Source organism: Anser brachyrhynchus (genome assembly GCF_964034855.1).
Source record: "Anser brachyrhynchus genome assembly, contig: SCAFFOLD_490, whole genome shotgun sequence".
Classification (NCBI taxonomy): domain Eukaryota; kingdom Metazoa; phylum Chordata; class Aves; order Anseriformes; family Anatidae; genus Anser; species Anser brachyrhynchus.
In genome coordinates, this window is record NW_027664002.1 from 1 (window position 1) to 10,884 (window position 10,884).

At 74.0% G+C, this 10,884-nt stretch overlaps 1 protein-coding gene across 2 annotated transcripts; it reads right to left on the bottom strand.

Annotated features, from left to right (window-relative positions):
* Positions 1–1,253: 1,253 nt before the first annotated feature.
* LOC308186518 (nuclear factor 1 A-type-like) lies at positions 1,254–9,893 on the bottom strand. 2 transcript variants are annotated; one of them, XM_080608625.1, is made up of 2 exons: positions 9,654–9,893; positions 1,254–2,881 (listed from the first exon to the last, which is right to left on the bottom strand). In XM_080608625.1, the coding sequence occupies exons 1-2, from the start codon at positions 9,678–9,680 to the stop codon at positions 1,769–1,771; spliced, it is 1,140 nt and encodes a 379-aa protein (XP_080464751.1). In that variant the 5' UTR covers positions 9,681–9,893; the 3' UTR covers positions 1,254–1,768. The 2 variants fall into 2 exon arrangements, with proteins under 2 accessions (XP_080464751.1, XP_080464752.1); XM_080608626.1 differs by lacking the exon at positions 9,654–9,893 and adding an exon at positions 3,550–4,092.
* Between the last annotated feature and the right edge of the window lie 991 nt (positions 9,894–10,884).

Here is a 10,884-nt window from a genome sequence, read left to right on the forward strand (position 1 = left end):
CCCCACTGCCCCCCCCCAGCACCTTGCCCTCACCGTGGGGTCGTGTCCCCCCCCCCCAAAAAAAATCCCCACCGTATCGGGGGCAGGAGGACAGATCCCCCCCCCTCAGACCCCCACCCACCCTCAGACCCCCCCCCCCCCCGAATCCCTCCCCCCCCAAATCCCCCCCCTCGTCTGCCTGCGGGGTCAGAGGTCAGCCAGGTCACGACCCCTGCGGGGGGGGGGGGGGGCTGCTCACAGCGATCCCCGTGCCCCCTCTGCCCCCCCCCCCAAGTGTCCACAGCCCCCCCCCCAAAGCCTCCCAGCAGAGGGTCCAGGTGCTGGGGGGGGCAGCTGCAGCCGCCCCCCCCACCTCCCAATGGGTGCCCCCCCCCCCCAAACCCACACCTGTGCCCTCGGACCCAGCTGTGCTGGGGGGGGGCAACACAGCAGTGATCGTGCCCCCACTGGACACCCCCCAGGTGCATGGAGCCGGGGGGGGCACCGGGACCCCCACAAGGACCCCCCCCCAAAAGGGTCCGGACCCCCCTCAGAGTGAGGCCGGAGCACCTTGGGGGGGGTCCCAAGCACCTGGACCCCCCCCCAGAAAAATTTTTTTGGGGGGGGAGGACACCCGAGCAGCTGGACCTCCTCCCCACATGGAAAAAATTGGGGGGGGGACCCAAGCACCTGGACCCCCCCCCCCCATGGAACAAATCTGGGGGGGACCAAGCACCTGGACCTCCCCCCATGGAATAAATCTGGGGGGGGACCCAAGAACCTTGACCCCCCCCATGGAACAAATTCTTTTTGGGGGGGGGGGCTGCTGGGACCTGGTGGCAGCCATGGCGGTGGGCAGGCCAGCAATGGGAGGGGGGTTGGTGTAGGGGGGGGGCACTTTGGCTCAGGGTTTTTTTTTTGGGGGGGGGGGCTTCGTGTAGTTGCAGGGGGGCCCCCCCTTGGTGGTGAGTGGGGGGTCCCAGGCGTGCGGGGGGGGTCCCGGCGGCGGTGCCGCAGCGCGGTTCGGGTGCCAACAGGCGCCGCCATCTTACGCGCGGAGGGGGTTGGCACCGCGCCCCCCCGGGCCTGCGGGAGCCAAAAGGGCCCCCGGCAAAAGGGTGGGGGGTGGGGGGGTCGGAGGGGGTGTGGGGGGGGGCACACAGACGCTGGGGGGGGGGGTCGGGGGGGGCAGGGCTGCGCACGGGGCCTCGTGCGGCGCATGGGGGCACGGTGCCAACCGGGGCCATTTTGGCGGCGCTGGGCGGGAGCCGGGCTGGGGCTGTCGGAGCCCTCCCCGGCCAGGCTGGGGGGGGGGCACGGAGGGAGGGGGGTGTGAGGGGGGGAGCTGCAGGGCCCCCCCCGTGCCCCCCCCCCCCCCAGGGACGTGCCCCGGCTTGGCACGCAGGCCTGGGCGCGGGGGTGGGGATTCGCCTTGCTCACGGTGTGTGTGTGGGGGGGCACAAAGTGCTGCCCCCCACCCCGAAAGCCCACGGGGGACATCGAGGAGCCACCGAAAAACACCCAAAATCGCTCGCTCCAGCCCCAAAATCCCCCCTCCCCGGCAGCAGGCCCCCCTCATCCAGGCAGGGAGTGTGCGCACACACCTGTGCTGGGGGGGGGGGGGGTGGGGGGGGGCTGCATTTCATGTGCCCCCCCCCCCCGTGCGTGTGCCCCCGTGTCACGCACCCGCAGCCCAGCGGAGACAAAGGCGCCCGCTGGGTGCCCGGTGCCGGCACGGCACCGGTGCAGGAGCGCTGCACGGGACGGTGCGCGGCATGGAGCGCGGTGCTCAGCGCACGGTGCTCAGCGCACGGCGCACGGTGCACGGCACGGCACACGGTGCACGGCACACGGTGCACGGCGCACGGCCCAGCACCGCGCGCGGCCCCCGGTGCACGCTCTGGCACGGCGCGCGGCACCCGGCTCGGCACGCGGCGCGCGCTTTGGCACTCGGCGCCGCTTTGTGCGAGGCGCGCGGGGGCCGCACCCCCCGCCCGGGGCTGCCCTGCGCGGGCACGGGGAGGGGGCTGCGGGGGATGGGACCCCCCCCCCCTCCTTCTCCTCCTCCTCCTCCTCCTCGCTTCCCCCCTCGGGGGCTGTCGCCGGCCCCAGCTGCGGCACTGCCCCGGAGCTGCGGCAGCGGCACCGCTCCAGCCGTGGCCGCGCGCTCGCTGCCGGCATCGCCGCCAGCCCCCAGGCGTCCTGGGGGGGTTACGGGGGACCCCAAATTTTGGGAGGCTGTTGGGGGGGGGAGGACGGAGAGGCGCAGGGCGGCCGGGGGGCCGGCTCCCCGCGGCACACACACACGCACACACACACACAGACAGACACGGTCCCGGCGCTTCGCCGGCGCCGGCGGTCCGCACTCACCGGGCGCCTGCACAAAGAAAGCCAGGTAGAGGTCGAGCTCCTTGATGGTGACGCCGATGTGGTGCGGCTGCACGCAGAGGCCGGGGCTGGCGCACTGCGGCGCCTTGGCCAGGCGCTCGCCGTCGGTGCTCTCCAGCGGGACGCCCTTGAAGAGGATGACCATCACCAGGTCGAGCCGCCACACCTTGTCCGCCTGGCGCAGGCAGTCGATGCGGCGGATCTTGCCCTTCTGGTCGGGGTTGGAGAGGACGCAGCACGGCGCCTTCTTGCCGGTGACGGAGAGCACGAAGTCCTCGCGGCACTCGGGCCGGATGTCCTTGCGCAGCTTGGCCAGGAGGCGCGAGGCCCACTTCTGCTTGACCTCGGGCTTCTCGCCCAGCAGCTCGTCCTTGACGGCGCGCTCCTCCTCCTTCGACATCCGCTTCTCGTGCTTCTTGAAGTACTTGCGCTTGCGGGCCTGCAGGTTGAACCAGGTGTAGGAGAAGGCCCGGACGTGGGGCAGCAGTGCCTCGATGAACGGGTGGAACTCATCCTGCGGGGCGGCAACGGCGTCAGCGGGGCGAGGGCCGGCGGTCCCGGCACCGCTCCCGGTGCTGCCCGGCACCCGCCGCCCGCAACGGCCGCGTTCAGGGCTCGGGAACGGCCCCGGTAACGGCACAGCCCCGCAGCGCTGCTGCGGCACAGGCACCGGGACGGCTCAGCGCCGCTGCCCGCTCAGCCCCAGTGCCCAGCCCCGGTCCCTGCTCAGCCCCGGTGCCCACTAAGCCCCGTGCCGCTGCAGCCCCGGTGCCCAGCTCCAGTGCCAAGCTCCGGTGCCCAGCCCCGGTGCCACCGGCACAGCCTCATCCCCAGGGACGTCCGCAAGCAACCGGTCCCGGTCCCCCATCCCCGTTGCCACGACCGGTCCCTGCCGCCAGCCCCGCTCCTGTCCCCGGTCCCCATCCCCGGTGCCGTCCGTCCGTCCTCATCGCCGGTGCCAGCGGTCCCCAGCCCCGGTTCCCGGTGCTCCGCAGCCCTGTTCCCTTCGCTTCCCGGCCCCGGTGCCATCCCCCGGCCCCCAGTCGCCACCCGCCGCTCACGTCCCTGTCCCCGTCCCGGTGCCACCGCTGCCCGGTCCCCGTCCCTGACTCCGTCAGTCCCTGGTGCCACCGGTGCCCAGTCCCCATCCCCGGTGCCGCCGGTCCCCGTCCCCGTCCGTACCATTGCGGCGGCTCATCCCTGCCGTGGGCAGCTGCCAGTCGGGCCCCGGCGGGGCAAAACCGGAGCGGGGGGGGGCAATAACGGGACGGGAAGGGGTGGGGGGGGCCACTACCGGCGAGAAGAAGTTACCGGGGGGGGCGAGGGCAGGCACCGGAGCGGGCACCGGAGCGGCGAGTGGCGGGTCCCGGTTCCCGACACCACTGAGCAGGGAGGGGCTCGGGCACCGGGGGGGAGGTCCCGGTTACCGGAGGGGGGTCCCGGTTATGGGAGGGGGATGCCGGTTACCGGGGGGGTCCCGGTTAAGGGAAGGGGGTCCCGGTTTCCGGAGGGGGGTCCCGGTTACCGGGGGAATGCCGGTTACCGGAGGGGGGTCCCGGTTACCGGAGGGGGGGGTCCCGGTCACCGGGGGGGGGGGGAGGGAGGGGGGACCGGGAGGGACCGGAGCCGTCTCGCAGCCGGAGCGCCCCAGCTCCAGCCCCAGCCCCGCCGCCGCCGCCGGGCGCGGAGCGCGCGGAGCCGCCGCGGCCCCTTTTGGCACCGGGACCGGAGCGGCGGCGGCCAATGGCAGCGCAGCGCGCGGGGGGAGCGCCCGCCCCATTGGCCGGGACGGGGGGGGCGGGACCGGCCGGGACCGGCCGGGGGGGGGAACGGAGCCGGGGGGGGGGGGGGGGGGGAACGGGGAGTTCGGGGACGGGACACGGGGGGGGGCGGGGGGGGGGCCGGGGGGGCTCCACGCGTGATCCCCGCGCCCCCCCCCCCCCCCGGTGGGTTCCGAGAGGGGGCCACGCGTGGGCTGCACGTGCCGGGGGGGGGTCGGGGGGGCTCTGTATGGGGGGGGGCGGGGGGGTTCGGATCCCAAAAACACGCGTGGGGGGGGGGGGGGGCGGTGCCGGCCGCGACCCCCGGGCAGGGAATTTGGGGGGGCGGGGGGGGGGGGGGGCTCGGCCCCGCGTCCTCGCGCGACCCCCCGCCCCCCCCCCCCCGCCCCAGGGGCCCCGCTCCCCTCGGCACGCCCTTTTTTTGGGGGAAAAGCCCCGGATTTTGGCTGCTTTCCCCAGCCCCGGAGCGGCCCCTGCGCGCGGCGGCGCGGAACGGCCCAAAACCTCCGTTTCTGCCCCCAAATCCCCGACGCGGAGCTCGGAGCCAATGCCCCCCGCTCCACCCCCCGCCCCCCCCCCCCCCCCCCGTAATTAATTCCCTCTGTGCGAAGGATAAAAAAAAAAAAAAAGAAAAAGAAAAAAAAGAAAGAGGAAAAAAAGAAAAAAATTGGGGAGTTTCGGGAGCGAGGCCAGGGGGAGGCTCCCAGGGGCTGCGCCCTCGCCCTCCTCCAGCGCCAAACCCCTCGAATTTCACCCCAAAGCAGCAGCACGGGGTTGGGGGGGCGCTCCCCAGCCCCTTCTGTTCCCCCCCCCCCCACTTTTATTCATTTTATTTTTTTCTTTTATTTTTTTTTTCCTTCCCAAAGCCCAAATCGAGCCACAGCAGCGCGGCCGCGCCGGGGGGGGGGTGCGTCGAGGAGGGGGCACCCGGGGGGGTCCCCGAAGCCCCCTCCCCACCTCGGGGCGGCCCCGGGGGTGCTGAGGGAGGCGGGGACCCCTGCCCCCCCCCCCCCAAACCCCCACCCCCCCGGAGGACAAAGGGCCCCCAGGTGCTCGGGGATGCTCGGTCCCCTCCCGGCCACCTCGGTCCCCTCCCGGCCACCCCACGGCGGCCGTCGGGGTGGCACCGGAGAATCCCGGGGGGGGAACCTCGGCCACGGGACCCCCATCGGGGGGGGGAAGGCGTTGGGACCCCCCCTCGCCCCCTCGCCCGTCCCCCTGCATCCCAGGGCCGTGCCAGGTGGCCACGGAAGGATCTGGAGGCTCCCGGCCGGGTCCGCCCGCACGCCCGCGCCCTCGCGCCCGGCGGTAACGGGATCGGGGCGCCCCGGTGGGTCGGGGTCCCCCGGTGGGTTGGGGTCCCCCCGGGGGGGTCGGGGTCCCCCCGGGGGGGTCCGGCCCCGCGCTGCCGGGCTGCAATTGGCTGCGCGGCCCCGCATTGAGCTGCAGTCTTGGGCGAAGCCACGTTGCCGCGTCCGCAGCTGTAAGCACCCGGCAAAGCGCCAGCGCCCGGCTGCGGCGGAGGGGGAGGAGACGCCGCCGAAAAAACGGGGGGGTGGTAGAAAAAAAAAAGGGGGGGGGGGGGGATAATAAAATAAAGCAAAAAAAAAAATAAAAAATTTGCAGCCTTCTTCCCCCCCCCCCTTTCTCCCCTCAACTCCCCCCCCCCCTCGGAGCCCCGGCAGCGCCCGCCCTCCCGCGCCGCTGCCAGCAGCCTCCCCCCTCGGCCCCTCGGCTTCGCCGCGAGAGAAAATAACCCGAAAAAGCCAGACTTGCCGCCAAAAATCCCCCCCCGCCCGCGGCCCCTTCCTCCGGGGCTGCCAAGACCCTTCCCCGGCGCTCCCTGCCCGGGGGCCGGGGGGGGGACACGAGGGGACCCCGCTCCGAGGCCGGGAGCCGCCGGCGGCCTCGAGGGAAGGCGTCGGGCTGGGGAGGGGGGGGGACACATGGGGAGGGGGGGGGGACGCAGGTGGCGGGTGGGGGGCGTCCGGGAGGGGCCGCGGGGACATCGCCTGCCCGCGGCCACGTGGAGGGCCCGGTGACGGCAGCGCTGGGCTGGGGGGCGCGGGGCGAGGCCGGGGCCGTGGCGCGGTGGCTGGCGGTGCCGCAGCGCGGGGCCGGTGAGGTTTGGCACCGCAGGACCCCGGCAGCTGCCCCCCCCCCCCCCCGCCATCCCCGAGCCCCCCCCCCCACCCGTTATCCCCGTGGCCTCCTGCCAGCCCCGGGCCGGGGGGGCCCCGCGGTACTGCGGCGGCCAAGAAAGCTTTTTGTGGCCCATCAATAATTCAGGGCCCTCCCCGACCCCCCCAGCCCAGCCCAGGGCTCCTCCATTATTGATGCCACCACGGGCCCTGCTGCTGGGGGGGGGGGGCGCGGGGGGGGCGCGGGGCCGGGACTTGGGGTGGGGGCGCGTGCAGCTCGGCACACGCGGCACAGACACGCGGCACACGCACGGCCTGGCCCTGTGTGTCCCCCCCCCGCCCCGGCACCGCGCGGCGCCCACGCGTGTCGCCGCCCCCACCCCGCCCCGGGCACCTCGCACGGCCTCGCACGTGGCGGGGGGGGGGGATTTTAGGGGGGGGGCCCATCCCGCACCGATTGCATCAGCCGCACCGCAGCCGCGCGCGGGGCCTGGGGCGGTTGCGTGGCCCTGCCATGCCTGCCACGCGCGTGTGCCGCACGCCCCACGGATTTGGGGGGGGGGGGGGGGGCACACCCCTGCAGGCACCACACACGCGCGTGCACGAGGGCCGAAGCACGCGCCTTGCACACGCGCAGAGGGAAGCGTGGACGGGTTCCACGCGGGCGCATCCGGCACACGCGCGTGTCCCCGGCACGCGCAGGCGTTAGGGCGCAGCCGGTGCCACGGCGGCACCGTCCGCACCCGTCACGTGCGCCGCGTGCCCTGCGTGTGCTCCACGCGCTGTTCCCATTCCCACAGACGTGCCGTGCGTTATTCCCATACGCACGCCGGGCGTTATTCCCACAGACGTGCCACGCGTCCTGTGCGTTACACCCACGCCCCACCGGGCCACGCGCCGCACCCCGCTGCGGGCAGCGCGGCCCCATAGGGCAGCAGGCGCCGTGCTATAGGTGCCGCACTCCACAGCTCCCCCCCCCGCATGCCACTATAGGGGCTGCGGCCCCCACCCCACGCATCGGGGTCCCCACATCGCGCCCTTCCACGGGGGCTGATGTCGGGGGGCGTGGATGCACGGATCCGGGGGGGACGCTCTGAATTTCCTCCTGCGTTTTCGAGAGAAAATGGCCACGGCATTCGCTGCCGCCGGCTCCGGTCCATGCGCGCACCCCGCACCAGGCTGTACGGCGGCCAGAACGCCCTATAGGGCCGGAGACGCGCGGTGGCACCATGCCACCCCGCGCCGTGTGCCGGGGCAGGGAGCAGAGAGCAGTGGGGGCCACCCCGCGCCCCCCCCGGCACCACCACGGAGCTGACGGCACCGCCACCGCCTTGTGCCATCACCGCCCGTGGGCGTCGCGCGCCCCGCAGGGGGGTTTCCTATAGGAAGGAGCGTGCCGGGCGTTATTATCCTGCTATAGGGGCGGCGACGTGCACGGCCCTGCCGAGGAGCTGCCGCACGGTGCAGCCGCTATAGGGGACGGCGATCGGTGCCGCCAGCGCCGACAAGCGCTGTGCCGCCGGCTGCCTGCGCAGCCACGGGGCCCGGCAGTGGGAGCTGCCGCTATCTGTGCCGCTATATGTGCCGCTATACGTGCCGCTATACGTGCCGCTCCCCGTGCCGTTATCCGTGCTGCAGCAGCCACGGCCGGATCCTGGCGCGCGCCCGATGCTGGAGCTATAGGGGATGGTGGCAGCGGCCCAAAACCACCCAGAAATCGCCTCAAAAAGGGAAGCGGGGCGGGAGAGCGGGGTGCAGGTGTGCACATGTACGTGAGCACACACGTGTGCAAGCACACACGTGCAGGAGGCACACAAGGCCGGCGTGCACATGTATGTGAGCGTGCTGCACCAGCGGGCACGCGCGCGGGCACGGCACAATTGTTCCCGCGAGGCCGTCGTGCACGTGCACACGCGTGTGCAGCCGTGCCCGCGCCAGGTGAGCACCCGCCCGCAGCATGCCCGCACACACACACACACGTGTGCGCCAGCACACGCATGTCGCTGGCGCGCGCGGGCAGAGGCACACACGCATGTGCAACGCTGGGCTGCTGGCGCGTGCACACGCGTGTGCGGGGCGGGCGCCGAAGCTGCGAGAAGCGCCGCTGGCCGCCCGCCCAGACGCAACCGGCCGCCAAAACCGCCCCGAAAAGCGGGAGAAAAGGGCAAAGGGAGGGGGGGGGGGGCGAAACCCAGCCAAGCCCCGGCTGCGCGGGGGGGGGGGGGACTGCCTGAGCCGCTGCCACCCCCGATGCAGCCCCCAGAATAAGGGGGGGGGGCCCGGGGAGAGCCCCCCCACTATAGGGACGCAGCTCCAGGACTGAACCCTACGGGGGGGGGCCCAACGGCACCGATCCCCGACCTCCCCCCGCTCCTTTGCCCTGCCCCTCCCCTTAGAAGCCCCCCCCCGACTGTGCCCCCCCCCCCCCGAGGCCAATCCCCCCCCTCCCTTCGCCCCCCCCCCGGGGCGAGAAGCGGCGGCCCCGCGCGGTGACACCCCTGCCCCGCACAGGGACCCCCGGTCCCGGTTCCCCCCCCCCGCCCCCCCCCTCGTTGCAGGAACCGGGGACCGCGGCGGCACCGGGAGCCTGCGGGGTCCCCGTACGCGGCCACCGGGGCGCTCCGCTCCGCACCGGGCAGCACCGGGGCCGGGACCGGTCCTTGGCGCGGGGATGCCCCGGGAGCGGCTGCTGCTTGTCCCGCTCGAAGCCAGACGGGGGGGGGCAACCGGGACCGGGGGGGAGGCAACCGGGACCGGGGGGCACCGGGCATGCAGCAGGGACGGCGGCAGCGGGCAGCAGCCCCCCCGGTCACCCGCCCCGGGGAGCCGCAGCGCGGGGTCCCGGGGCCCCCCCGACCCTCTGCGGGCACCGGACGGAACCGAGGGTAGCCCCGAGCCCGGACCGGGACCGCGGGTACCAGACGGGGCCCCCCCCCGGGGACTCCCCGCCGCTTTTTCCCCGGTCCCGGGAGCTGGCACAACCCCCCCGGGAGTATCCCACCGCTACCGGGCGCTTCCAGCGGGAGCGCCGCCTCCCCGGTACCGAGCACCGGGGAGATGGGGGGGGAAAGGGGAGGGCTCCGTGGTCCCCCCCCCCCCCATTTTCAGGGAGTTGCAGACGCGCAGCAAACCCCAAACCCTCCGTAGGGCGGCTCCCGGGCCCTCCCCGGTACCGGACAGCCCCCCGCGGTACCGGACGGCCCTTCCCGGTACCGGACGGCCCCCCCCCGTTAACGGACGGCCTTTCCCGTTAACGGACGGCCTTTCCCGTTAACGGACGGCCCCCCCCGGTACCGGACGGCCCCCCCCGGTACTCCCGGCACCGGCCCACCCCCGGCACCGGCCCCCCGCTCGCGGCCCGTACCTGGGTGAGGCAGTACGGGGAGTACATGGCGGCGGTGTCAGCCGCGGCGGGGCATGGCCGGGGGGCCGCGACCGGGACCGGGACACCGGGACCGGGACCGGGACCGGGCGGCGGCGTTGGCGGCGCGGGGAAAGTTTGGCCGAAGTTCGGCGCCCGCCGCACTTTTGCCGGCGGGAAGCGCCGCCGAGGCCCCGCCCACCGGCCCCGCCCACCCCCAAGCCCCGCCCACCGCCACCCGCCAAGCCCCGCCCACCCCACGCCTCGGCCACGCCCCCTCGACCCCACCCCGCGGTACGGCCACGCCCCCGGAACTGGGGCCACGCCCCCTCCGCGCTTGGCCACGCCCCCTCCGATGGGGCGCCTCGGGGGACCGGGACCCCACGGGCCCGGGGGGGGGGTGCACAGAGTGGGGGGGACAGCGACATGTCGCGACAGGGGCGGGGCCGTGACACGGGCACCGCGGTGGCAGTGGCATCGAGGTGCCGGCGGCACCGCACCGACAGCGGCCGTGCCATGTCCTGACGGTGGCGGTGTTGTGACAGCGGCACCGCCGCGCCGGGACCGTGGCGGTGCCGTGACGGTGCCAACGGCGGTGCCCCCCCATCTGTCCCTCCGGCTGCGGCCATCTGTCACCGCCCGGTGCCAGCGCTGGCACCGCCGCCGGCACCCCTTCGCTGCCGGGGGGGGGGCGGCACCGCCACCGCCGGGGGGGTGACATCGGGGGGTGACGTCATGGGGGGGGCTGTGACGTCATGTGGTCCCCCCGTGCCCACGTCACGGGGGTGGGGGTCCTATATGGGGGGGGGGGGGGGCACCTTCAAACAAAGTCCTGGCAGTGCCGGGGGGGGGCTGAGCACGGCGAGGGGGGAAAGTGGCCCAAAATAGGGGGACACCCAGCTGCAGACGGAGCACGCGGTGACGCGCATCGTGACATGCCGCAATACGTCAGGACATGCCACGATGTCGTGACGTGCTGCGGTACGTCGGGGCACACCACGATACGTCAGGAAACGATGCGATACGTTGCGACACGCTGCAATACGTCGCGACACACCACGACGTCGGGACACGCCATGATATATCGTGACACACCAGCGATATGTCGTGACACGCCAGGACGTCGTGACACGCTGCAATATGTTGGGACACGCTGCGATATGTCGTGACGCCGCGACACGTCATGACACGCCACGATATGTCGCGACATGCCACCTGCCAGCCCCAGGACACA